This window comes from Capricornis sumatraensis, chromosome 8 (assembly GCF_032405125.1).
Source record: "Capricornis sumatraensis isolate serow.1 chromosome 8, serow.2, whole genome shotgun sequence".
Taxonomy (NCBI): domain Eukaryota; kingdom Metazoa; phylum Chordata; class Mammalia; order Artiodactyla; family Bovidae; genus Capricornis; species Capricornis sumatraensis.
The window spans coordinates 8747822-8764876 of NC_091076.1; the positions used below are offsets into that span (position 1 = coordinate 8747822).

Genomic DNA, 17055 nt, shown 5'->3' on the forward strand with positions numbered 1-17055 from the left:
GGCAGCAGGTGCTTTTTCCTGGATAAGGATTTGGTCATTCTCTTCCCTGGAAGGGGAGTAAGGTCTGGGGATGAGGGGTAGCCTGAGCTCTGACCCCATGCCCTGTCCACCCCACGAGAGAGGAAGGGGCTTCCCCGCCCACCTGCCACCACTGGTGGCACCAGGGAGAAGAGCAGCTGTGGGGCCGCGTCCTGTGCTGCCACCAGGGCGGGCCTCCCTGAGGGAGCAGGGGCCAGGCTGGGGGTGCAGGCAGGCCTGCTGCTGGCTGGGGGCTCTCTGAAGGCTGGGGGGCAGGGGGGATGGTGGTGGGGAAGGAGACCCACCCTCAGAGAGCTAACAGCACCAAGATGAGAGGAAACAGCATTAAATATGGCAGGAACGACGGGCCTTAAGGGGGAAGACGAGGGGCTCCCTGATGTTATTTCCCCCTTGAGAGTCAGATCAGGGCAGGGGGCAGGGGCAGGGGGCAGGCGAGAGGCAGAGAGGCACCGAGAGGGGATGGAGATGAGCAGGCCGGGCTCCAGCTCTTTCCTATGGATAAAAACCTCGGGTCACCACCTTGAGATCACGGGGCCAAGCTCGGGATGCAGCCTGGTCAGAAGCCAGAGAAGCCCTGGTTCCTGCACAGGCCCCACTGACGCGGCTTCCCGGCCCCTCGGCATCTCGCTGACAACCCCTCCCAGAGCCGGCTGGTCCCTGGGACAACTCCACTCTAACTGCGGATCCACAAAGGCACAGCCAGGAAGAGCACCCTTGCTCCCCGGAGTTGTGACACAAAAGGCTTTCCAGGGGTCTCCGTCGAGCGTCCCCTCCACCGAACAGGAGGAGCCACTCTGAAGCCTCTCTCGGCACAAGATCCTACGCCGAGCCCATTCCTCTTTGGGAACCAGCCAGACCCTGACCCAGGGCTCCAGGATTTTCACGAAGCTGTGAACAAATGCTCCATTCGTCCAGCTGTGTGTGTGGCGGGGAGGGGGCTTGTCAGGAATTCGGCGGCAGGGAGGTCACAGAGCCCCACGCTCAGGGCCAAGGGCCATGTGAGAAGGCAGCCACTGTGAGAGGACGCGCCGGGTGCCCGGCTCCTCGCTGCCCCTCCGGGCAGCCTACCCTTCCAGGGGAAAGCAGGGGGGCAGGCGGACCACCCCTCCCCAGGGTCGGGACTGAGGAGGCCGCCTGGCAAGTGGCGTGAGACCGGGGAGAGGACAGGCCTTGGAGAGCGCGTTCCGGCTTCGGACTCAGTGGCAGCAGCCGCCACAGTGCCCACTCGAATGGGAGTGCTGGCTGTCCCCAAACTTGGTCCTCCGGCTCAGGATCTCATAGGAGCAGTCCTCCCCACAGCAACCGGACATGCTTGGGGAAGAGTCATCGATTTCAAATCTGCAGGCAGGCAGGAGGAAAGGGTTGGTGGGGAGCAGCGGACTGCCTTTCACCCCAGGAGTCAGGGCTCAGGAGCAGGGCAGGGGACCAAGCCGGAGGCGCGCCCACACCATCTCCCCCAGCCTCCGCCCCCTGGACCTCAGGCCCAGGAACTCCGTGTCAGGACGAGGGGGGCCAGGACAGGGAAAAAGACATGGGCCGGCAGCTGCTGCCGCCCAGAGGGTCCCCCACCAGGCCCAGCTCCTTACTGCAGCGCTTCTCTGAAGAACTGGTAGGCGCCATGATTGTGCTTAAATACCGTTAACATAACTTTCTTCATCTGTGTGCTGAGAAGGAAGCAGAGAGAACCTTCCAGAAGGAGAAACAGGGGCTAAATCACACATGCTCTCTCGTGTCTCCGCCTGCCATCTCCCGCTTGCTCCTGGGAGTGCTCCTGAGCCCTGCTCGGTAGTCTCACTGCCGCCCTCTGAGACGAGGCTGCTCCCCACCTGACTGGCTTCTCCTCCACGCCCCAGTGGAGATGCACAGAACAGGCCCTTGGGGGTGCTTGCTGCCCTGGGCCCATTGCACCAAACGTGGAGTCACAGCAGGGCAGGGAGGTTCCAGACCCTTCCAGAACATTCCTGTGAGCCTTGTCCCCACCTCCCCTGCCGGGTGTACAGCAGAGGCAGCTCCTCCCAAGAGTGACACACACACAGCGGTACCTGTTGGCCATGGGCTGCACAATCTGTATGGGGAACTCTCACACACACACACACACGCACACACACACACACACCCCCCACCCCCTCCCTACCTGTTAGCCATGAGCTGCAGAATCTGTATGAGGAACTTCCCCAGGCCTTTCCGCCGCACCTTGCTCTCCAACTGCACCTCGTAGCTGGGGGATGAAAGCAGGGTGAGCCTGAAGGGGCCATGAGGCCTGGCCCAGGCCCAGACATGCGTGTGGCCTCCGCCTCCTCCCCCTCCCCACCCCCGCGCCGCGGCCCCTACCAGTACAGGACTTCATCACCACACTCCACGTCAAACCGGAAGTGAGAGAAGGCGACGGGCACCGATCGGTTTTCCCACGCAATGAGGTACCAGGCTCGGTCGTCCGTCATCTCCTCGCGCTTCTCTCGGTCCTTCCAGCCCCATTCGCTCTGCTCGTACCTGGGAGACAGCGGCAGTCAGGACAGCGAGTCTGCAGGGCACAGCTGGCATCCCCCCCCAGCCCCAGGCATGCTTACATGGTCCGCATGTTGGTCTTGGTCAGGTCGAAGGCCCAGTCCACGGTGGCCGGCTCCAGGCCGGACACGCGCTTACATTCAATAGAGACGTTCAACCTGCAAGATGAGAGGAGGCGTCTGGAGCCGGCGCCAGGCCCAGCACCGCCCGCTGCCCGGACAGCCTGACGCCAAGGTGCGCCTGGTCTACAGGGAAAAGCTGAGCCCGGACGGGACTACAGAAGGTGCCTGTGAAGGAACGAAGCCGTTCAGGCTGAGATTAACGACTGTCATCACCAGCCTACCACCATCCTGACCACAAGCCCTGCTTCCTGCTGCCCCCCAACACCATCCTTATCAGACTCAACACTCTGTCAACTCCTGCCCCTCTCGGCTACCTCTTTGCTCTCTCTGCCCATTCTTCTCTACTTTGTTATAAACACCCGAGTCTTCTCTGGTCTCTTAGTTCCTGCCCTGAGGCCTTTTTCTGTTGCTTTCATTTCTGAATCAAGTCCTCACTGGGCACCCATGGGAGCCCTTCATTCTTATCTTCCAATCTTGCCTGCAAAAGTGGCTGGATGACCTCAGGCCCTTCAGGAAGACTGCAGCCCCCTCCCCCTGAGGAGTCCTGCCTGTTGCCTCCTCTGAGGCCACAGGGATGGTCTCGGCTGACCAACAGAATGCCTCAGGGTTCAGGTTCACTCCAAGTTCTGTTTCCCTAAACTAATCAATGAGGCATTAAAGTATCAATCTATTTTTGGGGGGCCATGGCAGGCAGCTTGCAGGACCCTAGCTCCCTGACCAGGGCCTGAACACGGGCCACAGTAGTGAAATCTCTGAGTCCCAACCACCAGACTGCTAGGGAATTCCCTCGATCTGCTATTTACTTCTAGATGACTTAAGTAAATTACAGTTAAACTCTTTGGCATACTGTGAAATCACATTTTCCAGGAAGCACCACATTCTGAAAGGACTGACTTGACTCCTGGGAGGACATCACCCCTGGAAGCCGCCATCACCCCTGCTGACTGGCGCAGTGTATGAGCTACATGTGTGCTCGGCCATGTGAATACAGGACTCCTGGCTCTGAAGAGCCTTCTTTCTTTGTACTACTGGCCATGTAGTGGTCAGAAATGACCCAGCACAGCACTGCGTCTGTCTTAGCTATCAATTTTCCAAAGGCCGGTTAGAGAGTATTGATTCTCCACTAATCTGACTTCTTTAAGCACATGAAAGTACAGTCTTAGCCACACAAATCACACACAATTCCAGGCACCAAATGAGCCCAGAGTCAACTGGCAGTGCCTGCTTCAGAGCTGGCCCGTGTTTCTGGAAGTCATGAGAATGCGGGGCGGGAACACTGAGATCACAGTAAGGAATCTCTGTTGGTGTTCAGTCGCTAAGTTGTGCCTGATTCTTTGCAACCTCGCAGACTGCAGCACTCCAGGTTCCTCTGTCCTTCACTATCTCCCAGTTTGCTCAAATTTATATCCACTGAGCCAGTGACACTATCTAACCATCTCATCTTCATCGCCCCCCCTTTCCTCCTGCCTTCAGTCTTTCCCAGCATCAGGGTGTTTTCCAGTGAGTCGGCTCTTAGCATCAGGTGGTCAAAGTACTGGAGTTTCACCTTCAGCATCAGTCCTTCCAATGAATATTCAGGGTGGATCTCCTTTAGGATTCAGTGGTTTGATCTCTTTGCTGTCCAAGGGACTCTTGAGTCTTCTCCAGCATCACAATTCGAAAGCATCAGTTCTTCCGTGCTCAGCCTTCTTTATGGTCCACCTCTCACATTTGTACATGACTACTGGAAAAAACCATAGCTTTGACTACACGGACCTTTGACTGTATCACTCTGGCAAAGTGACATCTCTGCTTTTTGATGCACTGCCTAGGTTTGTCACAGCCAAACTATGTCAAAGGACTTCCTGGAATCTGAATGATGATGCAGCTTTGGGAGGAGCTGTACCGCATCTGATCGCAGACAGGAAGAATACCTTAACGTGGTACTATGAAACTCAGACACAGCCATGCAAGGCAAACGCAGCGTTACCTACTAGAGCCTCTCCTCGCAACTCACACATTTACACTTGTCTTTTCCCATTCACTAGAATGCTGACACCAGCTCTGACTTACAGTGCTGGATACAGTCTCTGTGATCCTTAAAACCACCTTGCAAGTTTGGCATCATCATTCCATTTAACCAATAAAAAATAAGGCTCGAAGAGTATGTTGACTTAACCAAATATGGTTAATAAGAAGCATCATTATGATTCAAAGCCATGGTGATGATTCTGTAAAATCATAGCCCCATTTTTTTCTTGAGCCAATAGCATCTCTGGTACCTATTTTATAAGCCAAAGCAACAGAAAGGGGAGGGGAGCTTTAATCCAGAATCAGCAGTGAGCTGGACTAGGGAAGAGAACAGGAGTAATAACAGCTCCCTCCGGTCCAGCCTCAGTGTGTTCCGGGCACTAACACTGCACGCAATCCTTCCGATGACTCTGTGGGCAAAGCACCCATTTCGAAAACTCAGACACAGCGAAGGCAAGGAATTTGTCCAAGGTCACAAAGCCCTAAGTGGCTTTTAACCATTATACTATATACTCAGGGAAGGAGCGCTGGAATGAGAGTGAAAAGTCCCCTCAGCTGCCAAGGAGAAGCTCCTCAAGCTCAGACTCTCATTTAGCCTCTCGGAGGCTCGGTTCTCTGCCTAAAATGAGGGAATGAGCCCAGATGATTTCTCAAGTTCGTTTCCGCTCTGTGGTTCTCGGTCGGAGAGCACAGCCAAGTCCCACACAGACATCAGTCTGAGATCAGGCCACCTGTGCTCATCCGCAGACCCCTCTGTTACCCTAACGGAGGGATCTGTATCAGCAGAATACTAGCCATCGTTTCTGCTTTTTCACTAACAAAGAAAAAGGAACTCTGAGGACACCTACTCCGGAAAGGCGAATTCCTCAAGAGCAAGGAGAGGACGGGTAGGAACGCTGAACACTCACCCATTCCGGTCGTATTTCTTGAACACTGGGAAAGCCTCCAGTGGGTCTCCAAGCTGCGGAGGGAAAGAAAAGGGGAGTAGACAGCACAAGCGTGGGCCTGGCCATCACCAGCTCCACCCTACGTGGACCCACGTGGAGGCACAGCTCCCCGGCCCAGGAGCAGCCCTCACACACACCCACCATCTGTCTTAGCTCTGAAGTCATGTGCAGGGTGCAGGAAGAAGGCCCAACAAAGCCGTAGCTTCATTTGACACGGGAAAGAAGAACCTTTCCTGCCTAACACTAAAACACTGGCCTCCGGGCCTAAAACCTGCTCAGTGCTCACCTGGGCCAAGAGAAGACAGGTCCCCTGATCCACTCATGTCCTTCTACGAGGTCCTCAACTAACCTTCCCTGGTCAAAACCCAAGATGGACAATCATGTCCCTGGGCCACATCCTTGGAAGTATGACTGTTCACTGAGTGGACTAAAAGAATAACAAAACCTGGAGCGTGAACTGCACCAGGAAGGGCGACCCAAATCTCTCCTGGTTCATGGGAAAGCTGAGCTGCTCCCAGTCAGGCCCCCCAGGTGCTCAGAATCCCGGCTACTCCTCCACTGACTGCGGCCCCTTGAAACCAGGCTGCTGCAAACCCCAGTGCACACACAACCTGTGGCCCCTCCCAGGCAGGTAGTGAATGTCTGAAGGCAAGAATGAGAAGACTATACCATATTTTACTAGGGAGGCTTCCTCCCCAAGATGCAAAACCCTAATAAAAACTTTTCCAGACGCTTTTCCAGTGGTAAGGAAACAGACCCACAAAGAGAAGCAGCCACCTTCTCTTGACTCCACACTTCCCTGCACGCCTGGGTCCATCCCTGGTCCTCCTCACAACTCTCCCAGGCTTCCTTCCAGCCAGGCTGGTCCAAAGCCCCACCCCAACCTCACCGGAGCAAGGAGGCAGTAGAGGTGCGGATGCGTAGTAACTCCGTTCTGCCACAGGGTGGCGCCAAAAGAAGTCAAATTTAAAACCAAGCTCAAGTTGCAGGAGGAAGGGACTGGGAAAGAGGGGAGAGTTACCCTGTTGGCGGCGTCCACTTTGGCACAGACAGCATCCATGGCTGCTCGCTCCTCCAGCCGCTTCTGTTTCTTCTCTTTTGCTTTGCTTGACTTCCTCTGCAAGAGGGAAAAGCAGAGTGGGCTGGAAGGCAGTGACCCACGAAAGACGGGACTTGACTTTTCCCTCTGAGGACCCTAAGGGCCGGTCCCTGATTCGCGTGCCTGGTTTCAGCAGCAGGAACTCAGGTCTGGCTGGAGACCTGAGTGTTTCCCAGTCATGAGACCGTGGGAGCATCGTTAAGACTTCTCCGCTTCCCTACCGGGAAGAGGATTGACCACAGAACCACTGGGTCACCGTGAGGACTCAGTGAGAGCACAGGGCAATACCTGAAGCAGAGCCCCGCACCTCAGCAGCTGCCTAATAAATATTCATTTGTTCATTCCCTCCTAAGGCAGGAACAAGTAATTTTAGACACATTCAGGGCAGGTTTCAGGAAGGCAATGGCATCTGAGGCAGCTGCTGATAGCTGCTCTTAAGTATAAATTTATTCAAAGCCTTTTCAGTGTCTTCAGGCTTCAAGAAACAAAGATCTGCTCTGGGGACAGCCTCCTGGGGAGGTGGGTCCCTTTCTAAGCGAGGCCTGAGACACTCCAGCTTAAGGAGACTGAGCTGCTCCCAGAAATGGCTACGCAGGCAAGGCCACTAAGTGGCAGGCGCACTTAACACCCAGTGACGCCAAAGACAGAGTGAAGGGCCCCAAGGAGTTCACCTGGGGACAGAGGCCACACTGACACGTGGTCAGCAGAGCCAAGCTGCAGGGGAGGCTGTCCTTACATAGAGAAGCAAACCATGAACCGGCCCCCCCTCCATACCTCCAAATGGAGCACATCCGGTCTGGAGAGTCACATGAGGTTTTCTCAAGTCTACATGGACCCTCCCCTCTTACCCTGTGTAAAAACTGGTAGGCTTCCCTGGGGGTCCAGTGGTTGGGAGTCTGCCTGCCAGCGCAGGGAAGGCGGGTTCCAGCCCTGCTCCGGCAGGATCCCATGTGCTGCGGAGCCCAGAAGAGAAGCCACGGCCACAAGAAGCCCAGGCACCGTGATGAAGAGGAGGTCCTGCTTCCGCAACTAGAAAGAGCCTGCGCGCAGCAACGACGACCCACCACCGCCAAAGAACGATTCAACAAACAAACTGGAAACTTGGGGAAAAGAGCCCAAAGCTCAACAGCCCTTGTCCAAAGCCTCTTTCTGCCCTGTACTCCCTTCAGGTCTTAGGACAAGCCACAGCCATTCTTGGAGCCTCCTTCCCTCAACTGATGAGCACAGTCCTGAATACCTCCTTTAAAGTATTAAGCCCATGAGGGTTACTGCGGCCTGTGACCAATAAGCGACACTTCCCATTCTCACTTCCAAGGAGGGGCAGAGCAGCACAGGCACCTCCTGAATCACCCCAAGGCACTGGGAAGACGGCTCAGCTTTTCACCAGCCACATGGCCTCGTCTGACCCCACCCCTCACTTCCTGACCTCACCAGTGAGACATTTTGCTACTTCCAATTCCACCTTAGCTGGGACACAGCCCAGGAAAGGGTGAGCTGAAAAACCCAGCTGCCAGATAAACTCTACCCTCGGTTCCTCCAGAAATGAGTGCTTAACTCCTGCACAAGCAAGCAGGAGGCAAGAGTTCCGATACCAGCTCACAGGGGTGGCTCTTCTAGGTACAGCCTCGCCCAGCACCGGCTGTGGACCAGCTGCAGGCTGGGCACTGCAGGAAGCCGGGCTGGAGCCCCTTTCTTACCTCCCTGGAGGAAGGAACAAACAAGAGACCAGACTGTCTTCATGACGCTGGGATCTGGGGACAGAACTAGCCCCTCTCTACCACAGAGAGGTTTTAGAGCATCCATTTTTTTTTCCCTCTGGGAATCTGAGTTTCAAGACAACACTGAGATACTCATCTCGCAGAACACTTTCACAAGAGGAAACTGAGGCTCAAAGGGATGTTGTGACTTGTTCAGAGTTCCCCAGAGAGCAAATGGCAAAGGGGAGACTCAATCCCAGGGGCTGGGCTGCAGAGTCAGCATCTGTCCCCCCAGCCACGCTGTCTCCCACTGGGAGAGCCTACCCGTGGCCAAGACCTTCTCGGCTCTGTTCGGATAAGATCAAGATGAGACCTCAGGAGCCCCCAAAGCAGCCGCTGAGTTGGTGATTCATTCCTCATTACCCTTCTGGCATGGTGGCAGCTGACGTGACATGCCCACACAGTACCACCCCAGACCCCACCTCCACACTGAGGTAGGGATAAAGAACAGGGAAACCTGAGGCTGAAGATCACCAGGGCTGTGCGATGGGGCAGAAAGGACATGCGCTTTGGCATCAAACAGGCCAGGCAACTGAGAAAGGAACTCCACCTCCAGGAAAATGGGGACTCGACTGCCGGCCTAACAGAACAGCTGCAAGGCTAGGCCAGAAGTCCACACACCTTCACCGTCGAGGCCAGCTCCCTGCCTTCACCCTGCACGCTAGCTCTCTCCCAGCGTGATACAGAGCTTAAGGATCAGAGGTACTGCATGTGTGACGTCCAGAACCCAGAAGGCAATGAAATCTAGGTTCCCTCCATAGCGTCTCATTCTTAAGCACCAAAAGTAAGCAATTCCTAAGCACAAGCAGCAGGAGGGCCAGGTCTGGGCCTCCAGATTTATGGGCTCATTCACACAGGGGAACAGGTGAGCCAGGCGGCTCTTGGAGCTTCAGGCCGCTGTGGCCCAAGACTGAGGATAAAGAAAGTGCCCCTGAAGTGCTTCGCTGCCTGCACACCAGGTATGAGACAAGCTACGGCTGGCTGGGCCAGACAGGCAGAGGCCCTCCCCCGAAACGAGCACATGCAAGGAAAAGTGGTCTCCTACTGTTCCAATTAGCTTTGTCCTGCCTTGTGGAGGTAAGACTATCCTGCGGGGACACAGGAAAAGTCTCCTAATTAAAATGGGAAATAAGCCCAGTGAACAGTAAAGCTCCTTGTGCTTACGTGTCTTTCCCAAGGGAGCTTTACATAATAAAGAGTGTGGGATTTGGAGTCAAGAGACCCAGATTTGATTCTCAGCCCTCCCACTTACTTAACAGCTGTGTGACTTTGGGCAAGTTATTTACTCTCTTTCCAACAAGTCACTCAGTTCCCCTGAACCACAGTTTCCTTATCAATCAGTTCAGTTCGGTTGCTCAGTTGTGTCCGACTCTTTGCAGCCCCATGGACTGCAGCACGCCAGGTCTCCCTCTCCATCACCAACTCCCAGAGTTTATCCATAAAACGGGGCTAACGATTCCTTTACCTCACGGGGCTGTTGCGATGGAAAAAAAGGATACACTATACCAGATACAAAGATTCTTTATTGTAAGGATTTCTGTTCACAAGTACCTAGTACCCATAAACACCTGCTGAATAAATCCTCCAAGATTCAAAGCCAGGTCTGAACCCCAATGTCCATGCTCCGTCCATCAATTAAACGTAAATGATGCTTGCTGTAATAAACTGATGCAAGTGCTGTTTTCACATGCAGCTGTCAAACTCCTCCCTTTGCTATTTCTATCAAAGTAGTCTCTCTCTTTTGGCCACACCTTGCAGCTTGTGGGATCTTAATCCCCTCACTAGGGCTTGAACCTGCACCCTTGGCAGTGAGAACACAGTCCTAACCACTGGACCACCTGTAAGTCCCTCAAAGTGGTATTTCTAAGACTGCTGGGCATAATAGTAGCTCTATGACTGTGAGGGGTCACAGAGTGAAATTAAAAAACACCAACATGGGGGCAGGAGGCACCTTTCAGAAAAAAGCCTTGGTACCCTTTAGGTTTTCAGTATTAAGGCTTCCATCCCACAAGGAATCCAGAAAAAAAACTTGTTTCTGGCAAAGAGAGTGAGTGAAAGTTGCTCAGTCGTGTCTGACGCTTTGCAACTCCACGGACTATACAGTCCATGGAATTCTCCAGGCCAGAAGACTGGAGTGGGTAGCCGTTCCCGTCTCCAGGGGATCTTCCCAACCCAGGAGTCAAACCAGGGTCTCCTGCATTGCAGGTGGATTCTTTGCCAGCTGAGCCACCAGGGAAGCCCGAGACAGAGCTCTAAACTCTCTGAGACACCACCTGTGTGGCAGCAAGGGCGAGAGAACTCTGAAGAGAACGGCGCTCCACCTGAGCCCCCCCTCCCCTCAGCCAGCAGCCAGACCGCCATATGGAGCAAGGCGCTCTGCTGGGGGGCCATGACTAGGAACCATGACCCTTCCGACATGAGGTGGGGAGTCCACAGCCCCCCACTCATAAAGAATGAGGATAACGAGAGGGTTCTGGCTCTGCATCAGGGAGGAAAATTCAAATCTCTCTTTTGCAGTGAGCTTTAGGCTGGAAGAGACCAACCAGGTAGGGGCTGTTCTGAGAAACACATCTGTAACGTATGAGTAATAAGATTGGGGCCCTAGAGAAAGCAGCAGGATCTCAGGATCTCTGAGCCCCGCTGTTTCAACTCAGCCAATGAGGAAGTGTTGAACCAGAATGGCATGTTATGCTTGCTGCTTTCTGCTCAGTCTGGAATGGCTGATGCTGGGCAGATTCACCAAGTAATACCAGGGACACAAGATTTTATTCAGTTTCAACAGAAGATGGGGCCTGGGACCTTTCACTAAAATCTAGGTTAAAAATGCCTAAGGCCTCCAGACTTGATTTTCTACACATGAAGCACAGTGTCCAAAAGTCCTTGCTGAAACACAATGAATAGGTTTTGACATGGATTACATAAAGTGCTCTGACATGGGTAAGACAACCATTTCTGTCTAACAAGTTGATTTATTCAGTCAATAACTATTTGAGTGGAGAGGATAAAAATCTAGGTTAATAACTGTAGGGACAAATCCAATGGGTTAAAAATAGCACAAATCTATTTTAGAAAACTGAAGGCTGAGAATACAGGGGAAAATAACAGCCCTTATTTAACAGGCAGCCACGTGATTATTTACATTTACTATCTCATTTAATCCTCACATCTGTCTCAGAGGGAAGGTATCATCCTCATCACATCCATGAGGAAATTCAAATCCACAAAGGCCAGGTCATTGGCACAACATCATGCTGCCAGTAAGGGAAGATCAGGCTGGAACTGGAGTTTCTCTGGCTCCAAAGTGAAGACTCACTAAAGGTGGTGGAAATTTCGTGTAAAAACTAAGATACGTGGTGCCAGTTACTTATTCAGGAGAGTGACCAGTGCTGCTCTAACTAGGACTTCAGGAAGGTGAACTCACAGAAACACACGAGTAACTTCTGCCCAACCTTCTATCAGCACATGCCCGGGAAAGGCATAAAACGCGCCTCTAGACTGCCTTCTGCGGAACAGGTGGTCACTATCCATCCGGGGCTGGGGCCATCACCAGGGCCCTTCCACCGCCCCCTGCTCACCTTCTGCACAGCTTCCCCATGCAAAACCACCTGCGGTGTGAATACCACTAGCAACCCAACTAATAAGACCCACTTGCGTGCATCTGGGAAGCCCCTGAAGGCAAGCCTCTGTCGATAAGGAAAAGAATGTTTCTGGAGCAAGAGGAACCTGGTGGAGACATTCGAAAGATCCTGGGGAAACCAGCTTCGCCGAGTAGCGGGAAGCGCTGAGGCCGGGGATTCGAGACCCCTGAGTCAGGGTCTGGCCCCAAGTCACTGTCTGTGACCTTGGCTGGGTGCCTCGTTTCCTTTGGGCCTCGGTTCCCTCCGAGCCAGTGCAGGCCTAGGATATGGGAAGCCACGAAGCTAGTGACAGCCGGATGATGGGTGACCCCCGGGGGCGTAGGGGATACCCAGGGACTGCTCGGGGATGGGGGGTGGGAGCCAAGAAGATAACAGATCCTAGAGGAAGGCAGGGGCGGGCGCGACGCGAGAGACGGGGGGCACCATAGGGGGTGGGGCCCGGAGAGGGGGCTCCCCAGGAGATTTCCAGGGCTGGGCCGGGCGTGGGGACACTTCGACTGAGGTAGTCGAGTCATGTGGGGGCTGGGAGGGGGGGTCACGTGAGGCCGGAGGGGGTCAGGGTCACGTGAGAGGGGGTTCAAGGAACAATGGGGGCGCAGGGGGGTGGCAAGGGGAACGGGGAGCCCTCCCAGCCCTGGCGTCTCCTCTCCCTGCCTCACTCACCCCCATGGCGACAACGGCGGCGGTGGCGCTCAGCTCCTCCTTCCCACACTTGCCGGCTGGGAGGCGGCGGTAGCGGCGACACTGGAGCGGCGGCGGGCCCTTACTGCGCATGCGCCTCGCGGGCTCCCCAGCGCGCCCCGGCGGGAACCGCGCCGGCGCAGAGCCCCGCGAAGGGCCGGGCCGGGGTAAGGCGCGCAGGTGGAGAGCCTGGGAGGCGGGCCGAGGGTCTAGCACACCAGAAAGAGGCGGGAGGCGCGGAGCAAGCGTCGCGCTGGGAATGACGTAAGCCCGGGCCCGCCCCCTTCTCTCCAGGCTGTGTCTGTAACCATGGCAACGGCTTCACAGCCCGCGGGGCAGCGCGCTGCTGGGCAGCCGGGTGGGTGGCAACGCCGCCCCTGCGCTTGCCTGTGCGTTTCCTCCGCCTGACCCGGTCATCCGCTGAGCAGCCACCTTCCCGGCCGACCAAACGCGTCAAGACCTCTGAAATACCTGCCCCTCCTACAACCCTCGGGCATAGGAGAGGTGTTTGGAACATTTCCCACCTTCTAGACCGTGAACTCTTGAAATCCCTTTTCTAACCAGAGTCATTCATCCATCTAACTTTTTTTTTCTTTTTAATTCATCTGTATATCTATCTTCTAACCATTCATTCATCCTCCATTCATTCGCTCTCTCAATAAACACTGACTAGGACCATACCGGAGAAGGCAATGGCAACACACTGCAGTACCCTTACCTGGAAAATCCCATGGATGGAGGAGCCTGGTAGATTGCAGTCCATGGGGTCTCGAAGAGTCGGACATGACTGAACAACTTCACTTTCACTTTTCATTTTCATGCATTGAAGAAGGAAATGGCAACCCACTCCAGTGTTCTTGCCTGGAGAATCCCAGAGACCGGGGAGTTTGGTGGACTGCTGTCTATGGGATCGCACAGAGTCGGACACGACTGAAGTGACTTAGCAGCAGCAGCAGCAGCAGGAGCATACCTGAGGGGGGCATGGCTACTCCCTCCAGTATTGCTGCCAGAGAATCCCCATGGACAGAGAACCCTGGCCGGCTATGGTCCATGGGGTTGCGAAGTATTGGACATGACTGAGCAACTAAGCACAGCACAGGACTATACTAACGCTATGCGGAGCCCAGGGGATGCAGAAAGAAACAACATGCCGTCCCAGTCCAGAACTTACACTTCAGCGGGGAGGCGGGCGTGTTTACTGGGGAGTGGAAGGTAATGTGAAATTGAGACATCCGTCGTCCTGGACGTCGTTCATTTCAGTCTATCGCAGCAGACCAGTGTGACCCCCGCTTGACCCGCATCACCATCACCTGGGGAACCTGTGCACTGTGCAGGCCCTGGGGCCTACCCCAGAATCTCCAGGGCTGGAGCCAGAATATTTGCTTCTAAGAGCTCCCCAGATAGGGTCATACTCATGGAAATCAGAAAACCGCCACCCAAGACAAGCCTCATAGGCTTTGTCAGGTCTTACTCCTTGTCCTTCCCTCAGCACAGCACAGGGGTGGCCCCCAAACAGCCACTCAAGCAGCATTTGTTGAGTGCCCATCATGTGCTAGGCACTGTTGCAGGCAGCAAAGAAAACAACAAACAGAAAAGGCACTGCCCTCATAGAAACTGTATTCTAGAAGGAATAGGAAAATTATAAACGAAATGAGTGAACCAGTAACATACATATCATGTTGGATGATACACGTTATATGCAGGAAAACGAAACGGGGAAGACAGATGTGGAAAGTCAAAATTTGTTTTTATTTTGTTTAATATTTATTTATTTGGCTGCATCGGGTTTTAGCTGTGGTACACGGGATCTTTAGTCCTGACTTGCAAGATCTTTAGTTGCAGCATGTGAATGCTTAGTGGGATCAAGTTCGATGACCAGGGGTGGAACCTGAGCCCCCTGCATTGCGAGCACAGAATCTTAGCCAGTGGACCAGCAGAGAAGTCCCCAGGTTTATAGTTTTAACTAAAACGTTCGGAGAAGGCAAACAAGAAGTGACATTCGAGTCAAGATCTGAAGGAGGGGAGGCAGAAGGTCCGGAGGCAGTCTAGAGGAAGGGCATTCCAGGCTGGGGGTGCAGGTAGTCCAAAACTCCCCAGCAGGAGCACGATCAGAATGTTTGAGGAACTAACTACAAGCCGCACAGCAGGCTGGAGCAAAGTGGGCCAGCGGGAGAAGGGTGGGAAGTGAAAATCAGACAAGTTAGAGGTGGATTCTTTAGGGCTTGTAGGGGTTTTTTTAAGATAATGTTTTTTATTTCTTTACTTTGGGCTATGCTGAGCCTTTTCGATTCTCAGGCTGTCCTCTAGTCGCGGCAAGCGGGGGCTACTCTCCAGTTGCGGTGCGCAGGCTTCTCACGGCAGTGGCTTCTCTTGTCGCAGAACATAGGCTCGAGGCACGCGGGCTTCAGGGGTTGCGGTTCCCTGGCTCTAGGGCAAAGGCTCGGTAGTTGTGCTGCATGGGTTTAGTTCCCTGAAGCATGTGGGAGCTTCCCAGATCAGGGCTCAAACCTGTGTCTCCCGCATTGGCAGGCAGATAGATTCTTGACTACTTAGCTACTAGGGAAGCCCAGGCTTGTAGATTTTAAAACACTTTGGCTGGAATTAGAGTGAGCTATTAGAGAGTCTGGAAGGAGTAGAAGGCCTGGGTTATGTGCTCATAGGACTGCCTGGCTGCTGGGTTGAGAAGAGTGTAGGGGCCAGGTCAACGGCAGGGCAGTGCAGAGGCCACCGCTGTAATCCATACAAGAGTGATGGTGCTTGCCCCAGCTGAGTGGCAGTGGAGGTGGGAGAAGGGCTCAGGACATGGACGCATGTTAAAGGAAGATCCAAGGACTTCCCGATGGACTGGATATGAGGTGTGGGGGAAAGAGAAGAACCAAGACATCTTCAAGGTTTTTAGCTTGTGCTCCTGGAAAAATGGAGTGCCTTCGACTGAGATGCAGACAACTTTGAAAGGAGGAAGGTGGATGGGGAAGGGGAAGACCAGGACTTCAGTTTTGGCCACGTCAGGTTTGAGATGTCTTTTTAGACATTCACAAGGAGATGTGGAGTAATCAGAGGCTGGAACTCAGGGGAGAGGTCCAGCCTGAAGATATCAATTTCAGCGCGTCGGGTATGAATGGTATTTAAAGCTGGATGAGACTGGGTGAGACCGTAGAGGGAATGTCAGTAAACTAGAATGAACAAATCTTAGGCCTGCATCCCATTCCTGGGTCAGAAAATCTGGTTTCTAGCACTCTAGGGACCAGAGAGGGAACTAAGGGTGGGAGGAAGGGTGGTCAAGGTAGATAGAGGGGGCTTCTGAACTTGCCCTTGAAGGAGGAGGAGGTAAGGAGGTTTCCGGGGGAGGAAAGAGTATTTGCCAGCCAAGGACGCATGCAGGGGTGGGGCAAGGGGATCCACAGAGGAGGAAGGGCAGAGTGCAACCCCCCAGCCTATTTTGGCTTCTCTGTGTCCTCACCCACATTGAACTTCACGGCCAGCTCTTTCAGGGACCCCCGCCACCATGATACCCCATGCCCTGTCTCTTTGGCCACTCCTCACTCTTGGGTCCATCCGCTCCAGGCTGCCGGAGATTGCTGGACACCAGACCAGGCCTGGGAGGTGGGCCCAGTAGTCCCTTGGGGAGGTGATATCACCTAGGCCCTCAGGAGGCCTGAGAAGGCCCGGTGCCCTATTCCTGCCCCACAGCAGTGTCCTTCTCCCTGGGGGCTGCCCCAATTATAGGCTCTCTTCTGCTCAGAGCTTCCTTGGTCTCCCTGGGTGGTGGACAGAGCTTGCTTTGGAATCGGACTGGCCTGGGTTTAAACATCCTCTCTGCTGCTTCCATCTTTTGTGACTTTAGAAAGAAAGAAAGAAAGAAAAGTGAAGTCGCTCAGTCATGTCCAACTCTTTGCGACCCCATGGACTGTAGCATACCACGCTCCTCCATCCATGGGATTTTCCAGACAAGAGTACTGGAGTGGGTCGCCATTGCCTTCTCCAGAGGATCTTTCCAACCCAGGGATCGAACCTGGGTCTCCTGCATTGTAGGAGATGCTTTACCATCTGAGCCACCAGGGAAGTACAGTTGTACAAGTTGAGAGTTGTGAATTAAGTTTTATTTGGGTCAAAATGAGGACTGCAACCCTGGAGGCAGCATCTTAGATAGCTCTGAGAGGCTGCTCCATGGTGGCGGTGGGGGAAGGTCATTATACAAGAGTTTGGTGAAGGGGGGATCAATACCATGAAGCACTCATTTTCAAAAGGTTTGTTGTT

The 17055-nt window shown here is 54.0% G+C and overlaps 1 protein-coding gene across 1 annotated transcript; it reads right to left on the reverse strand.

Moving 5' to 3' along the window:
- Nucleotides 1–1235: 1235 nt before the first annotated feature.
- Nucleotides 1236–12848, reverse strand: NAA40 (N-alpha-acetyltransferase 40, NatD catalytic subunit). Its single transcript, XM_068978184.1, has 8 exons — nucleotides 12781–12848; nucleotides 6645–6740; nucleotides 5585–5637; nucleotides 2607–2702; nucleotides 2371–2529; nucleotides 2174–2257; nucleotides 1626–1703; nucleotides 1236–1377 (listed from the first exon to the last, which is right to left on the reverse strand). Exons 1-8 carry the CDS (start codon nucleotides 12784–12786, stop codon nucleotides 1236–1238), a joined length of 714 nt encoding a protein of 237 aa, XP_068834285.1. The 5' UTR covers nucleotides 12787–12848.
- Nucleotides 12849–17055: the final 4207 nt, after the last annotated feature.

Coding starts and splice junctions, on each gene's coding strand:
- NAA40 (XM_068978184.1), bottom strand. Junction 2,530..2,606: donor AAGACCAACATGCGGACCAT/GTAAGCATGCCT, acceptor GCTGTCTCCCAG/GTACGAGCAGAGCGAATGGG. Junction 2,258..2,370: donor GGTGATGAAGTCCTGTACTG/GTAGGGGCCGCG, acceptor TTCATCCCCCAG/CTACGAGGTGCAGTTGGAGA.